This window comes from Neoarius graeffei, chromosome 5 (genome assembly GCF_027579695.1).
Source record: "Neoarius graeffei isolate fNeoGra1 chromosome 5, fNeoGra1.pri, whole genome shotgun sequence".
NCBI lineage: Eukaryota > Metazoa > Chordata > Actinopteri > Siluriformes > Ariidae > Neoarius > Neoarius graeffei.
The window spans coordinates 7,426,990-7,446,652 of record NC_083573.1 but is presented as its reverse complement, the minus strand read 5'-3'; the positions used below and the strand labels follow the sequence as shown (position 1 = coordinate 7,446,652).

The 19,663-nt window shown below is 43.2% G+C and overlaps 1 protein-coding gene across 3 annotated transcripts in view; it reads left to right on the top strand.

Annotated features, from left to right (window-relative positions):
- Nucleotides 1-1,813: 1,813 nt before the first annotated feature.
- The window catches only part of fmnl1b (formin-like 1b), a 108,315-nt gene continuing 90,465 nt past the window's right edge, over nt 1,814-19,663 (top strand). For all 3 annotated transcript variants that reach the window (XM_060920381.1, XM_060920380.1, XM_060920379.1), the window contains exons 1-2: nt 1,814-2,288; nt 15,991-16,074. In XM_060920381.1, the coding sequence (XP_060776364.1) occupies nt 2,148-2,288; nt 15,991-16,074 (225 nt within the window). In that variant the 5' untranslated portion in view covers nt 1,814-2,147. The remainder of the gene's footprint in view (nt 2,289-15,990; nt 16,075-19,663) is intronic.

Genomic DNA, 19,663 nt, shown 5'->3' with positions numbered 1-19,663 from the left:
TCTAGACTAGCGACAAAAGCGACAGGTGACCTTTCATTTTCTATACACTAGTGCAACATGGAGTTGTGATTTCACTGACCGACCGTGGAAAGTGACAAAGTGAGAACAGAACAACCAGAACAGGACTTGTACGTTGAAGTGTTTTTAAATGCAAATTATGTATAGCGCGGTAAATCCAAACCAAATACTTTTGACTCCTTTAAAGCTAGACGGCCTTTTGATTTCATAAAATGGGTGAAATTTAGTTCCCTCCAAAATTTGGTTCTATGTTTATTTCTGTAATATCTCACAAAACATCAGGCCATTCTGTGGCTGGGAAGTTATTTAATTTGAGGGGATTAAAGCAAATAATGTGTATGAAATCGCTCGCTTTGCGCAGTCAAGCAGACAGAGGAAGTCCGTGTGTGTGTGTGCGCATGCGCAGGTTTACCTTTGATCGTACACTGACCGTTACATCATTCTGTCGCTAAACGAACAGCTGATCACACGAGGTGCTCGCTGACCGCTGATATTTATTGGTTTGGTCCTGTGTTTCCTTTCCTTCATATAGAACATAACATCTTTTCTTCTTGCTTTCCGTTACTGGAGTCCATCTTTCACGTTTCATTCGCACGCTCACAACCTCCATTTTTCTCTCCTGTTTCAAATTTGTATCCCACAATGTCTTGCACAAACAGGGAAAGCCCACCACTTGATACATGACGTTGAATCTTGAATTGGTTCATGGTGAAGCAGGAAAAAATAGCAGAGAATTTTAGGCCATGTGGCCCTAAATTCATTAATTGTTCTATTAGAACAAAAAAACCCTAATAGTATTGGACGTCCATGATTCGAATTCAGTAGCTTTCACTGCACTAAATAAAAATAATTGGGTGTCGGGGAAATCCTTTTTATGACCGACACTTGAAAACTCTAAAAGGCAGTCTAGCTTTAATTCCGAATTACACTTAGTTCCTGTTTACTGTTTAACTCAAAATTAAAATGGAAGAAAATCTTATAACCATGGTTTTGTCTTATCCTGCCAGAAATGACCTCAAATTAAACATCTCATCTAATCTCATCTCATTATCTGTAGCCGCTTTATCCTGTTCTACAGGGTCGCAGGCAAGCTGGAGCCTATCCCAGCTGACTATGGGCGAAAGGCGGGGTACACCCTGGACAAGTCGCCAGGTCATCACAGGGCTGACACATAGACACAGACAACCATTCACACTCACATTCACACCTACGGTCAATTTAGAGTCACCAGTTAACCTAACCTGCATGTCTTTGGACTGTGGGGGAAACCGGAGCACCCGGAGGAAACCCACGCGGACACGGGGAGAACATGCAAACTCCGCACAGAAAGGCCCTCGCCGGCCACGGGGCTCGAACCCGGACCTTCTTGCTGTGAGGCGACAGCGCTAACCACTACACCACCGTGCCGCCTCAAATTAAACATGTAGAGAGACATTATGAAGAAATATTTGGAAAAAGTTTGGACGTAAAAAGCAGCAATCGTTTGCGTCACTTCCGATATCAAGCCTGATGTCACGTTTTAATCAAACTTAAATACATTTTAAATAAATTTGGTGTGTATAAAGTGTATAGTTAGCTGTAGGCTATGTATTTTGACCAGGACCTTTGTCTGATGCCACGCCCGCACACACCTACAAGCAAACATAGTAGTGAAAACAACTTGAAGGCTTTAGGACCCAGAAGTGTCCTTGTGAGCATGCTTCTCTCTCTGGAGAACAGAGTGAGTGTGTTCAGAGTAAGACTGGATCATCTCTCCCTCTCCTGTCATCTCCTGTCCTGGCACTTTTTCTTTTTCAACTGTTTTCCTCTCTCTCGTGGGAGATTAAATACAAAGTCAGGATGCTAGATGAGATTTAGATCCAGTCAGATAGAGCATGTGACTCTTCAGCAGTCTTTATTCCATTATTATTCCAGATGGAGATGTTTTTAGAAGGATGGTGCACTGATACAGTAGTTCATTAATAATCCACCACTTTGTGATCCTCTGTTCATGACTTGTGCTTTATTGGACCTCTGGACTGGACATCATGATGCTCCTATGTGTGTGTGCTTGGTAAGTGAATAAGCCTGCCAGAGACTGTGTCCTCATCTCATGTGCACGAGGGTGCACAACTGATTATTGTGGAACCATGGGGAACGCTTCAGGTGGCATGGAGGTGTCGCCCAGGCGAGAAGTGAAAGGGGCCCTCGGGCACTTGAAACAACCTCCTGGACCAAAACTGCCCCTGCCTTCAGAGGAGGAGCTGGAGGAAAGGTTCACCTCGGTCCTGGTGAGTACCAGACAGCAAGTGTATCCTGCTTTCAATCACCAGAATTACATTTAAGAAAAAAGAATGCCAAACTGAATGCCATACAAGCACCTTAAAGGTGAGATATGTGATTTTTAGGAATTTGTTAGGGTTTATATTTTTGTTTGAAAACTTGCAGCAAATATGACTTGACAGTTCATAAGAGGTATAAGAGCATGAAATGAATAAAAAACTTGAGAATGTTCTTTTATAGGAAAATGATAACGTGTGACATAGCCCGAAGCAAAGCACAGTTTCTCTTTTCCAACCCCAATTTCAAAAAAGTTGGGACACTGCATAAAACATAAATAAAAACAGAATGCGATAATTTGCGAATCATGGAAACCCTGTATTTCACGGAAAGTAGTACAAAGACAGCATATCAAATGTTGAAACTGAGACATTGTATTGGTTTTGAAAAATATATACTCATTTTGAATGTGGTGTCAGCAACACGTTTCAGAAAAGTTGGGACGGGGCAACAAAAGACTGAAAAAGTTGTGTAATGCGAAACAAAACTACAACCCCGATTCCAAAAAAGTTGGGACAAAGTACAAATTGTAAATAAAAACGGAATGCAATAATTTACAAATCTCAAAAACTGATATTGTATTCAGAATAGAACATAGACAACATATCAAATGTCGAAAGTGAGACATTTTGAAATTTCATGCCAAATATTGGCTCATTTGAAATTTCATGACAGCATCACATCTCAAAGTTCGGACGGGGCAATAAGAGGCTGGAAAAGTTAAAGGTACAAAAAAGGAACAGCTGGAGGACCAAATTGCAACTCATTAGGTCAATTGGCAATAGGTCATTAACATGACTGGGTATAAAAAGAGCATCTTGGAGTGGCAGCGGCTCTCAGAAGTAAAGATGGGAAGAGGATCACCAATCCCCCTAATTCTGTGCCGACAAATAGTGGAGCAATATCAGAAAGGAGTTCGACAGTGTAAAATTGCAAAGAGTTTGAACATATCATCATCTACAGTGCATAATATCATCAAAAGATTCAGAGAATCTGGAAGAATCTCTGTGTGTAAGGGTCAAGGCCGGAAAACCATACTGGGTGCCCGTGATCTTCGGGCCCTTAGACGGCACTGCATCACATACAGGCATGCTTCTGTATTGGAAATCACAAAATGGGCTCAGGAATATTTCCAGAGAACATTATCAGTGAACACAACTCACCGTGCCATCTGCCGTTGCCAGCTAAAACTCTATAGTTCAAAGAAGAAGCCGTATCTAAACATGATCCAGAAGCACAGACGTCTTCTCTGGGCCAAGGCTCATTTAAAATGGACTGTGGCAAAGTGGAAAACTGTTCTGTGGTCAGACGAATCAAAATTTGAAGTTCTTTATGGAAATCAGGGACGCCGTGTCATTCGGACTAAAGAGGAGAAGGACGACCCGAGTTGTTATCGGCGCTCAGTTCAGAAGCCTGCATCTCTGATGGTATGGGGTTGCATTAGTGCGTGTGGCATGGGCAGCTTACACATCTGGAAAGACACCATCAATGCTGAAAGGTATATCCAGGTTCTAGAGCAACATATGCTCCCATCCAGACGCCGTCTCTTTCAGGGAAGACCTTGCATTTTCCAACATGACAATGCCAAACCACATAGTGCATCAATTACAGCATCATGGCTGCGTAGAAGAAGGGTCCGGGTACTGAACTGGCCAGCCTGCAGTCCAGATCTTAAACCCATAGAAAACATTTGGCGCATCATAAAATGGAAGATATGACAAAAAAGACCTAAGACAGTTGAGCAACTAGAATCCTACATTAGACAAGAATGGGTTAACATTCCTATCCCTAAACTTGAGCAACTTGTCTCCTCAGTCCCCAGACGTTTACAGACTGTTCTAAAGAGAAAAGGGGATGTCTCACACATGGCCTTGTCCCAATTTTTTTGAGATGTGTTGTAGTGGGGGCATTAGTGCACATGACATGGGTAACTTGTACATCTGGGAAGGCATCATTAATGCTGAAATGATATAAACACGTTTCAGAGCAATAATGCTGCCATCCAGACAAAATCTTTTTCAGGAAAGGCCTCCCTTCTTTCAGCAAGACAACGCCAAACTGCTTTCTACACATATTAAAACTGTATGGCTCTGTCATAAAAGAGCCCAGATGCTAAACTGGCCTGCCTGCGGTCCAGACCTGTCTCCCATTTAAAACATTTGGCGCATTATGAAGTGCAAAATATGACAAAGGAGACCCTGAACTGTTGAGCAACTGAAATTGTATATCAGGCAAGAATGGGACATCATTTCTCTTTCAAAACTACAGCAGTCGGTCTCGTCAGTTCCCAAACATTTACAGAGTGTTGCCAAAAGTAGAGATGATGCAACACAATGGTAAACATGCCCCTGTCCTAACTTTTTTGAAACATGTTACTGACATCAAATTGAAAATGAGCATCTATTTTTCAAAAACAATACAATTTCTCAGTTTCAACATTTGATGTTGTCTCTGTACTATTTTCAATGAAATATAGGGTTTCCATAATTTGCAAATTATCGCATTCTGTTTTTATTTACAGTTTATACAACGTCCCAACATTTTTGGAATTGGGGTTGTACCTCATCAGTTTGTGGAGCATTACAAATTTTTCATTTGTTTTTATCTATTTGTAATTGCATTTAATTGTGCGATGTTAAGGTGCAATGCCAAACAGATATTCTTTTCATTTCTTACTAGTACAACTAACCTGGAAAAATCCGAAGAATGTCATTAAAATTGATGGTGTCAGCGATGACACCAGCACAACTCTTACATGGCCTTGGCTTGGAAAACTGGCTTCTGCTCTGTAGTGTTTGTGTTTGGATGAACCTCCAATGATTTTTTTTTTACAACCCCGATTCCAAAAAAGTTGGGACAAAGTACAAATTGTAAATAAAAACCGAATGCAATGATGTGGAAGTTTCAAAATTCCATATTATTCAGAATAGAACATAGATGACATATCAAATGTTTAAACTGAGAAAATGTATCATTTAAAAAGAAAAATTAGGTGATTTTTAAATTTCATGACAACAACACATCTCAAAGTTGGGACAAGGCCATGTTTACCACTGTGAGACATCCCCTTTTCTCTTTACAACAGTCTGTAAACATCTGGGGACTGAGGAGACAAGTTGCTCAAGTTTAGGGATAGGAATGTTAACCCATTCTTGTCTAATGTAGGATTCTAGTTGCTCAACTGTCTTAGGTCTTTTTTGTCGTATCTTCTGTTTTATGATGCGCCAAATGTTTTCTATGGGTGAAAGATCTGGACTGCAGGCTGGCCAGTTCAGTACCCGGACCCTTCTTCTACGCAGCCATGATGCTGTAATTGATGCAGTATGTGGTTTGGCATTGTCATGTTGGAAAATGCAAGGTCATCCCTGAAAGAGATGTCGTCTGGATGGGAGCATATGTTGCTCTAGAACCTGGATATACCTTTCAGCATTGATGGTGTCTTTCCAGATGTGTAAGCTGCCCATGCCACACGCACTAATGCAACCCCATACCATCAGACATGCAGGCTTCTGAACTGAGCGCTGATAACAACTCGGGTTGTCCTTCTCCTCTTTAGTCCGAATGACACGGCGTCCCTGATTTCCATAAAGAACTTCAGATTTTGATTCGTCTGACCACAGAACAGTTTTCCACTTTGCCACAGTCCATTTTAAATGAGCCTTGGCCCAGAGAAGACGTCTGCGCTTCTGGATCGTGTTTAGATACGGCCTCTTCTTTGAACTATAGAGCTTTAGCTGGCAATGGCGGATGGCACGGTGAATTGTGTTCACAGATAATGTTCTCTGGAAATATTCCTGAGCCCATTTTGTGATTTCCAATACAGAAGCATGCCTGTATGTGATGCAGTGCCTTCTAAGGGCCCGAAGATCACAGGCACCCAGTATGGTTTTCCGGCCTTGACCCTTACGCACAGAGATTCTTCCAGATTCTCTGAATCTTTTGATGATATTATGCACTGTAGATGATGATATGTTCAAACTCTTTGCAATTTTACACTGTCGTACTCCTTTCTGATATTGCTCCACTATTTGTCGGCGCAGAATTAGGGGGATTGGTGATCCTCTTCCCATCTTTACTTCTGAGAGCCGCTGCCACTCCAAGATGCTCTTTTTATACCCAGTCATGTTAATGACCTATTGCCAATTGACCTAATGAGTTGCAATTTGGTCCTCCAGCTGTTCCTTTTTTGTACCTTTAACTTTTCCAGCCTCTTATTGCCCCTGTCCCAACTTTTTTGAGATGTGTTGCTGTCATGAAATTTCAAATGAGCCAATATTTGGCATGAAATTTCAAAATGTCTCACTTTCGACATTTGATATGTTGTCTATGTTCTATTGTGAATACAATATCAGTTTTTGAGATTTGTAAATTATTGCATTCCGTTTTCATTTACAATTTGTTCTTTGTCCCAACTTTTTTGGAATCGGGGTTGTATATAGAGATGCCCCTTCTCAATCTGAATTCGCCAAGAGTCCAGCGCAGCCAGGTCATTCTCCTGTGAGCAAAAAATTAATAAATTAATCTGCACTTTAAAAAAACTTAGCGACAAGAAATGTAGTAGGCTAAATCCAGGATAAATACTTTCCCAAATTTTGCATAATGCACCTTTAATGTTGTGTGACGTCCTTGAAATAAGTTGGTTCTTGTTATCACTTACATGATAGCAGTGTTCCAGTTTCTCTCTTCTTTGTTTTCTCTTTATGTTGGACTAATAAAGAGAGCATGTAAAAAATGCAAACAGGAACTACTAAAAAGGAAATATCTATCTATCTCACTGAAAGTGGTAACTTGATGTAATCACCAGTCAAACACAGCCAGGGAGAAATGGGAGCACACATGATATTTATTCAAATACATTGAATTTTTTTGCTCATATGTCAACCCCAGCAATGATCACATTTTATTTTTCCTGGTACAGTATTTCAGTTCCGGTTTCCGAGGTGCAAATGAATATTTGCATCCAAAAACATTGGCTAGGAACCCAAGCAGCATTACACAAAATGAAAGCATGTATCGCTATGCAAACCAGGCTTCGACAGGACTAACGATTAGATCCACTGAAGGTCATCAGATGATCTCTGTGGAAGTATGTGCAATATGTGTGTCTGTAACGTCAGCATCATAATCTGGATGCGCCATTGATGTGTGCATATCACCTCGCTTGAGTTCTGTATTTTCTAAAGGTCACAAAACAGCTTTTAGTGTTAGTCAATGACGAATGTAAAAATCAGGATATGAAAGAAGAGCAGTACAGTAAAAACTATGTTTACTTGTTATATAGATGACAAATAAAACATCTGAGGGCATGCAGTTGTCTGCAAATTATCAATAACTGGATGGTGTAATGAAGCTACAGCGTTACCCGAGTCTTGGATTACATGCAGGATGTTTTATTAATCCCAGAATATCAACGTAAGCAACTATGTAACCCGACTGAATATGTCCTATTGTGTATAATCAGAAAAGCACTGGACGTATTTTACGTTTCTGCAGATATCTCCCAAAAACTGGAGCGGTCTGAGTACTGAGCCTTAAGGAACACCATATCCAGGCATATGAATGGAGCTATTTGAACTTTCTGAATCAGTTTACATCGAGAATATTATAAAGCAGAGCTGAAAGCTTTAAAAATGATCGAGATAAACATTAGAGCTGCAAAAAAAAAAAAATTTAATCGACTGGTGTTGATTTATTACTGTAATCTCGATACACAATAGTATTGTGTATACCGGATACACTTGGTCAACCGCATGATGTTTGTTTTTATGCTATTGTTTTGTTTCTGTATTGTATCGCTAGAATGCTTAAATAAAAAAAAAAGGTTTTGTCATCAGTTTAGTTAATGATTATGACCTTGACTTTTATGTGCGAAATGTAATTGTGATCTTCCTGTTATCGTATAGCTAGCTTTTGGCAAAACTGTTAGACGTGGAGAGCCTGGGTGGTTGGTCTTTTCATATTCAGCAAGCATGTAGATTTTTTTTTCTCTGTGCTGCTTTCCATATTAATCAAATCATCTCGTCCTGGTGCTTAACCACAACACATGAATCAAACAGTTGTGCCTTGCAGGACTGCTCGTATCCTGCACACAGTCATGTCTTGATCAAGGGAAGTGTAGTGGCTGATGGGAATTGTAGTCCAGCGTAACCATGACAAACTTGTATGTGATACGGTAAGCGTATACAAACATAAGGGACTTAATCAGAAAAAAAAATTGTGTTCGTTCTTTTGCTTGGAAATGCATGTATATGATCATATCCATCATCAATAGACTCTCATTCGAGGGGATTATTTAAGAGCGATGTACACTTAATTATCCAAAGGGTCCAATCAGGTAATGGACTGAAACATGGTCAAGGGTGTTTTATAACCAATGGATTTTCTACCCTTGGTGCTTTGCTTATCCCCCCCAGTGGGTCGTTACATACAAACAAAGAGTACCAGGAAGCAAGAGCCCAAGCAAGTATGAATGAATGAATGAATGAATGAATGAATTAACTAATTACAGTCTATTAATGCGCTCATTTCTATAGTAGGGGCGGCACAGTTGTGTAGTGGTTAGCGCAGTCGCCTCACAGCAAGAAGGTCCTGGGTTCGAGCCCCGTGGCCGGCGAGGGCCTTTCTGTGCGGAGTTTGCATGTTCTCCCCATGTCCGCGTGGGTTTCCTCCGGGTGCTCCGGTTTCCCCCACAGTCCAAAGACATGCAGGTTAGGTTAACTGGTGACTCTAAATTGACCGTAGGTGTGAATGTGAGTGTGAATGGTTGTCTGTGTCTATGTGTCAGCCCTGTGATGACCTGGCGACTTGTCCAGGGTGTACCCCGCCTTTCGCCCGTAGTCAGCTGGGATAGGCTCCAGCTTGCCTGCGACCCTGTAGAACAGGATAAAGCGGCTAGAGATAATGAGATGAGATTTCTATAGTAACAATTAACATGGAGACAGATGATGGACGCCATACATAAATGGATTTTATTTGTATGTAATTGTCAAGACGGTAAAGATTTGTTGGAGAAGACGTTTATAAAGAAGACATTTTGGAGTCTCCAATGGCAGTGGCACTGCCAGCCAGAGGTAAACTGGCACCTTTTCCAGGTTCTCAGTAACATGACAAGCTGCATTTTTTGTTTGTCTCTTGAACAAATGCTGTAATGTAGGTGATGACGGGAAGTAACTCGTGTTCGTTGATGTTCAACAACGTTAAAAGTAACTGCAAATGGATTAAAAAGTATGAAAAGTAGGAGGTGTCAGTGTGGACTGAATAAAAATTCATGACCGTTGGCAAATTGCTGGGTCGTAAGAGGAATAAACACTTCAAGATGTGCTTCACACCACTGCATTGTTGATTTATTTTCCTAGAACTGCATGCCCACAAGTGTTTTATTCCTTGGTTATTCATCAGCCATCATTATGTGTGTGTGTGTGGAATAGTAAAGACCTTGTACCTGCAACTCTGATGTCTGTTTATTGATCTGACATTATTTATCTATCCTTAACCCCAAGCAGAAGAAAGATTAATGTAAGCATGCACAGAGAGAGAGAGAGAGAGAGAGAGTTTTTGTCATCAAGTTTCTGTCTCCTGCTGCCTACCATCATGTCCTATTAAAGAAGAAGAGAACTATTTTGGGGGATGTTTAAAAAAAACAGGTGTATGAGTGTTTGGAGTAAAAAAATCAAGAAAGTGTGCGCTGTCGTTATCCAAAGGGTGTATTACTGCAGATCAGTAAATCTTCTCCCACGGATCTGATATGTAATCCAGGCCATAACGCTATGCTAATGAGATCAAGCTCACAGGAATATATGTGGGTGTGTGCACCAGTGTTGTCGTCGAGTCACTAAATCTCGAGCCAGAGTCCAGTCTCGAGTCCCCAGTGTTCAAGTCCGAGTCATGTCCAAGTCATTAAAGAAAATTTTGAGTTGAGTCTGAGAACAAGACTCCAACCACACCTTTAGACGGTGGCTGTTGCTGCCTTTATGTGAAAGCGTCTCTGCTACTGTGTTGGACTAACGTTACTGCTCAACTGCCCCGTTTTATTTAATAGGCTACAGATAAAAAGCTTGTTCATCACTCAGCAAGCCCCACCCACTATCAACAGGGCAAATAACAGGAGAGAGGGTAGCTAGTTCATCCCTCAGAAAGCAAGCCCCGCTATCAACAGACCAATGAAAATAGCGTGTCACTTCCTTCTCTGGATGGAGTCTTGCCAAATGACGATTGAAGTTTGAAATTGTCCCCGTCGTCTCCTCGATAGTTCTTCTACATATGGAACACACAGCAATGTGTTTTTTCCCCACTGCACAAGAAGTCTGTATAAGTAAAACAGACAATCCTAGGGGCGTTCTCTCCAGGCATTTTAGCGCCATTAACATTAGTTTGTTCCTGAACATGACGTATGAACAGGTCCGTGTGCATTCTCTTGCACAAAATTAGTATAAAATTAATGTAGATATAAATGTTATGCCATATTATTATGGCATGTTCCAAAAAATAAAGAAAAAAATCCAAGTCCTCGTCTCCAATTTACGAGTCCCAATGCAGTTAACGGATGAGCCCGATTCCAAGTCCGAGTCATCAGTGCTCAAGTCGAGTCATGAGTCCTTAATATTAGGGCATGAGTCAGACTTGAGTTTGAGTCCTGGACTTCAGTACTACAAGCCTGGTGTGCACCATTTTTACTTTAAACTACGTTTAAAAGTGGTTCCACAGGAGAAGTGTGGGTTTGGGATCATTTTTAAAAAGCAGTGTAACTTATATAGAATAGATTTTAATCTTTTCCACTCGAATCATGACTATTTATAATTGTTTACAACTGGAAGGTGGGAGGAAACTAGAGAACCTGAAGGAAACTCGCATGGACATGAGGTTACAGCAAGGCAGATTTACCCGAACTCAGGATCAACCTGGGGACTAACTAATACACCACCATTTTACACTGAGTAATCGAAATGATTTGAGAATGATTTTCCATTGTCTGAGCAAGTTTGCATCTGGTTCTCCGGTTTCTTTCTTTTTGATGGACTGAGATGACAGTGTACCGTTTTAGAATGAGAAGCAGTGTATGAAATACTTTACCTTCTCCAACATGTATGGTTTAGCCATACCATTTATGGTATTTGAGTTCTTGCTCGGGCAGCACGGTGGTGTAGTGGTTAGCACTGTCGCCTCATCGGAAGAAGGTTCTGGATTTGAGCCCAGTGACTGACTGGGGCCTCTCTGTGTGGAGATTGCATGTTCTCTCCGTGTCTGCGTGGGTTTCCTCCGGGTGCTCTGGTTTCCCCCACAGTCCAAAGACATGCAGGTTAAGCTATAATTGGTAGCTCTAAGTTGACCTTAGATGTGAATGAGGGTGTGAATGGTTGGTTGTCTCTGTGTCAGCCCTGCGATGACCTGGTGACTTGTCCAGGGTGTACCATAGGGATAGGCTCCAGCTTGTCCGCTACCCTGCACAGGATAAGCAGTTACGGATGATGGATGGATGGATGGATGGATGGATGGATATTTCTTGCAATGGCGAGTGATGAGGCCGAAATTGAACCAACGCTACTTATCGCACTGAGAACACCATCCCCAGAGTGAAGTATGGTGGTCGTAGAATCATTTGTTTCGTCAGCAGGGACTGGGAAAGTAGACGGGGCTGAAGGAAAGAAAGATGGTGCCAAATATTGCGTGACATTCAAAAAAAAAAACAGCCTCAAATACTACAAACAACCCTGATAATAGTGGTGACCTCATCAGCAGATCAGTCCTTTCCATGCAGTGTTTGTGAACAGACATCAAAATAATGTTGAGGGTTCTGAAGAACAATAGTGAGCCAGATTCTTCAGCCTGAACATCTGGTCTGTCAAACACATAAAACTTGTTTTTAGCATCTGCTTGAAGTGGAGTTGTTGAGGAGCAGGGTTGGGGCTGATCATTGGGTCATTTCCATCTCAGTAAATACCTGTGATGAATTTCAGCGACTCTGTGAAGGGAAGTCTGTGTTTCAGCACAAGACAAAGTCAGAACATTAGCAGTAATATAGTAACAAGTAGTATTTGTTAGGGTGCAGGCACTTGGAGATGCAAGCGCAGGGGAGAGCAGGTGTGCCGCAAACTGTCAGCCAAATCCAAATCGTGAAACAAATGACGAAGTCAGAGTCGAGCAAGGGTCGGTCGATATGCAGACAGCATGTCCGAGATCAGGCAAAAGTTCAAAGTCAGAAATAAGCAGAAAACTGGGTCAAAGTCACGGGGATTCAGAAACTAGGAATAGCAGCTTGGTATGATCAGGTGTGGAAACACAGTGATATTTCGCAAAGTGCATGTGGGTTAAATAGCGGGAGCTGATTATTGGGAAATGTGAAACAGGTGTTTCCTCAATATTCGGGAGAGGGAGGGCACTGTAGCGCTTGGGGTTTGCAGTCCATGGTGGCCATGTTTGGAGGCCGCTCCAAACTTGGATTATTGGTGCTATTACTGACAGTATTGTAGTATTCAGGACCGGTTTCAAGACCACTTTTTGAAGGTCTCGGTCTCGTCTCGGAATCGACCGCATTTTTACTTGGTCTTATCTTGGACGTAGAGGACTCGGGATTTTATTTCAAGACCACAACTGTGGGGATTTCACTAAATTGCCTATGCATTGTCTGATTTATGGAGTTTGCATGTTCTCCCTGTGTTTGCGTGGGTTTCCTCCGGGTGCTCCGGTTTCCCCCACAGTCCAAAGACATGCAGGTTAGGATAATTGGTGGCTCTAAATTGACTGTAGGTGTGAATGGTTGTTCGTCTCTGTGTCAGTCCTGCGATGATTTGGCGACTTGTCCAGGGTGTACCCCGCCTATTGCCTGTAGTCAGCTGGGATCGGCTCCAGCTTGCCTGTGACCCTGCACAGGATAAGCGGTTATGGATGGGTGGATTGTCTGATTTATTTGTTAACATCATTTACTGTGATTGGATGTAAAAATTCCTGCTTCAGATGCGACCAATAACATGACGATTTGCTAATTTGAAATTTTTATTACTGGTAACGGCTGTCACCCCCCCCACACATCCCCTTCACTCTAACTGGTCTGGTCCTGGTCTTGACTCAGTCTCGCCCTGCCTTGGTCTTGGTCTTGACTTGGTCTCGGTTTGGATGGTCTTGACGACAACACGGCCCCATGTGGACAGTTGGGGGTTGTGCCTGGAGGACTCTCTGGACTCTTGCAGTGGTGCTTTTGTGGCTGGGGACTGCAGTTGACTTGCTGACTTTAGGACTGCAGTTGACTTGCTGATTTTAGGACTGCAGTCATCGTGAATGGTTTTGCACTCGGGTTTCTGTCGGTGGGGGGTTTATAGCATCAATGAAGCTGACTTTGTTCGGACTGTTAACGTTATAGTCATGTTGTCTGTTGTTGCCCGGATGGGGATGAGTTCCCTTTTGAGTCTGGTTCCTCTCGAGGTTTCTTCCTCATGTCGTCTGAGGGAGTTTTTCCTTGCCACTGTCGCCACAGGCATGCTCACTGGGGATAGATTAGGGATAAAATTAGCTCATATTTTAAGTCGTTCAAATTCTGTCAAGCTGCTTTGCGACAATGTTTATTGTTAAAAGCGCTATACAAATAAACTTGACTTGACAACACTAGTGCAAGAAAAAGCTGTTTGTTTAAAAAAAAACATCAGAATGTCTTCTTTTTGTCTAATATTTGCTGTAAGACACCATATATTTTATTTGAACGGTGACTAGTTTTTGTCGTCTCTTCAAACATTTGTTTAAGTTAGTTTGTATTTGAGTTCTGTCTGTTTCTGTTTTGATTGGTCAAGAATTTGCGGGTGTTTTGCCTCTTTAGGTGACGTAAGAACTTTTTTTCAGGAAAGTTTCCAATAGCTTCCAGTGAAAAAAGATGCTTATGTTACATGTTGCATTCTCTCATGTCGCCACGTTTATGGAAAATAAATAAATAAAGACCTTCCAGTTTAGACCATTCCCACTTGTGTACAGATAAATGTATGAATATTTGCAGCAGTAAACAGAACGATATTGACATGGAGTTGAACTCCGATCTATCTGTCTTGAAGTATACTTGGTAGTATGGACCCTTTTCACGTGACGTCACGACAAACGCGGCCGCCATTTTGGACGTGTACTACCAGTAGTTTACCACAGCCAGCATTGAGGAACGGCAGCAAAGAAAGTGTTTATTTTCAGCAAGACTTCCATCATGCCACTATGTTGTTGTGCACCTGGATGTCGTAACCATCAACAAACAAGGCAAGGGTTATCATTTTATCGGATCCCGGTAGATGCTGACCGACGGAGAAGATGGATAGCGGCATACCAACGCTTGTGTAGTGACCACTTTGTTGGAGGTGAGACGAATAAAATTAGCCAGAAAAGGCATTACATTGCTGTTAACATTCCATTCTAGTTTACTGTAATTATGATCTGGCAGCTATTTAGACCAGATCCAGTGTAAATAGCCGCCGGAGCCAACGTCCGAGGTTCCGGAGCGCGCTCGCTCGCGGCCCGGCCGGCAGCCGCGGAGCCGGCGCGCACTCACTCGCGGCCCGGCCGGACCTTGGCTCCGGCAGCTATTTACACTGGATCCGGTGTAAATAGCTGCCAGATCATAATTACAGTAAACTAGTAAATACAGTTTTCTGCATCTCGCTCCTTTTTCTTTTATGTTTGTCGCCTTCCTCGCATTCAAACCGATTTGAGCCGAAGTCCACTACATGTCCAAAATGGCGGTCGCGTTTACGAAGGTCACGTGACTGAAAAGGGTCCATACCGATGATAGTACGTGATTTGTAGTGTGTATGTTGACTCCACTCATCTCCTTCTAAAGCTGCAGATCATCTCTGGTCACAATCTTACCCACTCTTACGGCAACCCGCTGAATAATGAATGAACAGCATGAGTGTTTTTATGAGAGGAATTACTTCACACGCACGCTTGATCCGTCATGAACACAGGTAACTTGTGGGAAAACTGGGAGCCATAGAAAGTGTACCAAGTAGAATGTCGATGTAGAAATGCTCAAAAAATACAAAATTTCAAAATTTTAAGTACACGACATAAAATATATTCGACTCTAGCTTGCAATTTTACATTTAACCGCGAAGTGACTGACCAGCAGGAGAGTTGTATGATACCCTTGCACTGGAATTTTTTTTTTTTTTTTGTTCCCATATACCTGCAATATTCATGATTCTGGAAAAATAATTTGCCATCTGTGCTGCGAGTACGTATGTTTCTAATTAATCAGCATTGTAAAAATTGTTTTCCTGTTAGCAAGATCATGCCTCAGCCGGTGTGTGTAGTGCCACAGGTAGTCGGATTTAGAATGAGTCGTGCACGCTATAGTGATGTTTGCTTAGCAAACTATGAATAAAAACCAATAGCCCAGACATGACATCTGCTAGTTATCCAGGCCAGTGATTTCTCCTCCTGGGTTGGGAAAAAAAAAAGAACATGGATTTGAATTGCTGAACTATAGAGTATGCACAAGATACTATATGTACAAAGGGTGCAAAATAAGGCTAATAACAATAAAATCATTTCACTGTAAGCTAACCAAGTTCAAAGCATGTAGCTATGAAAACTTGAAGGACCCCAACCCTATTAAATGCCTTAAACTGAGTTCTGTGGAGAAGAATATGATTTCCTCTTTCTCGTTCATTCTTCTTGTGTGTCTAGAACTCCATGAACCTGCCTCCTGATAAAGTGAAACTGCTCCTCCAGTATGACAGCGAGAAGAAGTGGGAGTTAATCTGTGACCAGGTATGCACATATCCGACACATGCATTCTTAATGCTGCTGTTTAGCATTATAGACATGCCCTGGTGAACCCTAAGAGACATAAATTCTGACCCGAACATCTGTCTTGTGGTGGTTGGAGTTGTTATTTGCATAGCAGAGGATGCACACCATGCAGTTTTTGATTCCACCCAGCGAGATACTCGAGGTCTTGTGATTATTTTTTTTTGCAAGCTTTTTATGCAAGCACATTCTGGCCATTACGACTGGTGCTAGATCTTCCAGAGATGTGGTGCAGAAGTCTTCATAATCATCCAGTTTCAGTTCCTTGACGTACTGTCAGGATATGTCGGGTTGTCGGCCGTCCATGGCCAGCGATGATGACTACCTCACCAGGATATGCAGAAATGCAGTTGGGCCGCAAGGCTCGCGACAGAGTCACCCGCAGTGGTGGCACAAATGGCCTGGCCAAGCTGCCATGGAATGGCCAGTCTCGTGAGCTCTCGCATACTATTCTCCTCTCCGAATGAAGAGCCTTGCACGGTAAGGTAAGACAAACGATGTCGTGCCCCCATTGTGTTACCCTGTGGTGCACAAAAGTGCCACAAACCTGACGGGTATGGAAGTTGCCCCGCAGTGACAACTGACTTGCTGAGTGATGCCATCCGTTGACCATTTGAGGGGCTCTTCCGCATGCCATCTGGTGGTATGCCATTAACTCAACTTTACACCGGCGCTGTGTGAGACGGCTGCTTCTCCAGTAGCTCTGTAGTTTTTAGCTCTTTAAACCTCTTTTTTCCACTTTTTTTTAACTTTTTTGCTTTTCTTGCAAAGACATAGTGTGTTTTATTATATAACATGGATATATTTAACTTTAACATGCAACCAGGAGCCAGTTTTCTCACTTATTCGAGAGAGGAGCTGCTGGCCCTGAAAACAATGGGACGAGCCGGGATACGACACCCCATCCCGGCGGAGCTGAGGAGGAAACCCAGGGGCTGCAAAGCTGGAGCTAAGCTAAAGGCTAGGCTAGCAGACAACCGGCGGTGCTACAAACCATCTATTCCCTCCGTTATCATGGGGAATGTGAACTCGCTGCCGAATAAAGTTGACAAGCTTTCCGCTCTGAACAACCAGCGGATTTACCAGGAGAGCAGCTTATTTATCTTTACGGAGACATGGCTAACACACCTTGTACCGGATGCTAACGTGGACCTGCGGGGATTCACTGTTGTGAGAGCCGACAGAGACACTAACGCATGCGGGAAAAGCAAAGGTGGGGGACTCATCATTTATGTTAACAATCGCTGGTGTAACCCGGGACATATCTCCGTAAAGACAGTTTTATGTTGCCCGGACTTGGAGCTGCTAGCCATTAGCCTGTGGCCATATTATCTGCCGAGGGAGTTCAGTCACGTGATCACCATCTGTGTTTACATCCCTCCGAGGGGAGACGCAGCCGCTGCATGTGAGAGGATTTACTCTGTCACAGCAAGGCTGCAGACACAGCACCCTGAGGCATTTATGATCGTTTCTGGGGACTTTAATCACTCTACTTTGGCTGCTTTTTACCAGGCTGTGGATTGTCCAACAAGGAACAACAGGACAATTGACTTGCTGAGGGATGCATACAAAGTCACACCCCTCCCCCCACTAGGGAAGTCTGACCACAACCTGGTTCTTCTACAGCCAAAGTACACCCCCCTGGTTCAAAGGCAGCCTGCAACAACTAGCTCCATCAGGAGGTGGTCCCCTGAAATGGAAGATGCCCTCAGAGACTGCTATGACATCACGGACTGGGATGTGCTGCTTAGCCCACACTGTGAGGACATAGAGGGGCTGACACATTGTCTGACAGATTACCTCAACTTCTGTGCAGATGTGGTCTCCCCCTCTAAGACTGTATGGTGTTACCCTAATAACAAGCCATGGGTAACACAGGAAGTCAAAGCTGTCCTCAACAGGAAGAAGGCCGCCTTCAGGAGCAGGGATAGGGAGGTGATGAAAGCAGCACAGCAGGAGGTGAAACACTGTGTGAGGGAAGCTAAGGACAGCTACAGGAGAAAGGTGGAGCAGAAGCTGAAGGAGAACAGCATGAGGGAGGTCTGGGAAGGTGTGAAAACCATCACAGGCCACAATACAAAGACCAGAGTCGTTGAGGGGATAGTGGAGAGGGTGAACGAGTTGAATGACTTCTTCAATCGGTTCAACCAGCCCACGTCCCCCCCACCCTCTCCCTCACTGCAGCCATCTCTCCTTCTTCCCTCAACACACCTTCCCCCAGTCATCACAGCAGCCCCCTCCTCCCCCACCTCAACACAGACTCCTCTATGCGTTACTGCAGACCAGGTCAGAGGTCAACTGAGGAAGCTTCACCCCAGGAAAGCAGCAGGCCCGGACAAGGTGTGTCCACGACTACTGAAGACCTGCGCTGCTGAACTGGGTGAACCACTCCAACACATCTTCAACCTCAGCCTGCAGCTGGGGAGAGTGCCAACCCTCTGGAAGACATCATGTATCGTTCCAGTTCCCAAAAAGAATCGGCCCAACGAGCTGAACGACTTCCGACAGGTGGCACTCACTTCACATTTGATGAAGATGTTGGAGCGGCTATTCCTCAGCCTCCTCAGACCCCAGGTACAACATGCCCAGGACTGTCTGCAGTTTGCATACCGGGCAGGTGTCAGTGTGGAAGACGCCATTCTCTACCTGCTACACCGAGCCCACTCGCATCTGGATAAGGGAAATGGCACAGTGAGGATCCTCTTCTTGGACTTCTCGAGTGCCTTCAACACCATCCAGCCCCTATTGCTTCAGGACAAACTGAACAGGATGCGAGTGGACCCCAGCCTGGTCACCTGGATCTCCAGCTACCTCTCTTTCCCATATCTTATTATTTTATATTTGTATATGTAAATACTTAATTTAATTTATCTAGAAGTTTTTTCTCTATTTCTTTTCTCTGTTTATCTGTAATGATGCTGCTGGAATCTTAATTTCCCCGAGGGAACCCTCCCAAAGGGATCAATAAAGTTTTATCTAATCTAATCTGTTGGCTCATCTGCCACATTGCACCAAAAAGTGTCCTGCTGCCAGCGCCTTATTGGTGATGTATTATTTAACCCATAGCTGGAACCTAGGTATGTGCTACCACTCCGGGTCAGAGCAGACCTGGGAGCAGTGGTTATTAAGGGGTAACTACACTTTACCCAATAGTTGGAGTGGAGACTAAACACATGTCAACAGCAATTTTGCACCACCTACATTTCTGAAATGGCATGCACGCACCTCTAAACAACTTTAGAGTTTCCACAACATGCTAGCATAAGAGTTCCCTATTACTGTTACGAGCCTATTACAAGCTGTCGTATATTCAAAATTGTGCTGCATTATCAGCATTTACAGTGTCTAGATTGTGTGACCAATCACTTCATCTTTTGCTTGAGGGTACGCACTGATGTCAGTGCACGCAGAAGTCACTGATTGGTGGCATTCACATTCAGCTCAAATGCTACAAGAACCTCAATGAAAAACTTTGCAAGATCTCGCAAAGGATTGGCAGGATCCCGCAAAATATCCCTTCTGGGGTTCTGTAAGTACGAGACAGGTATCG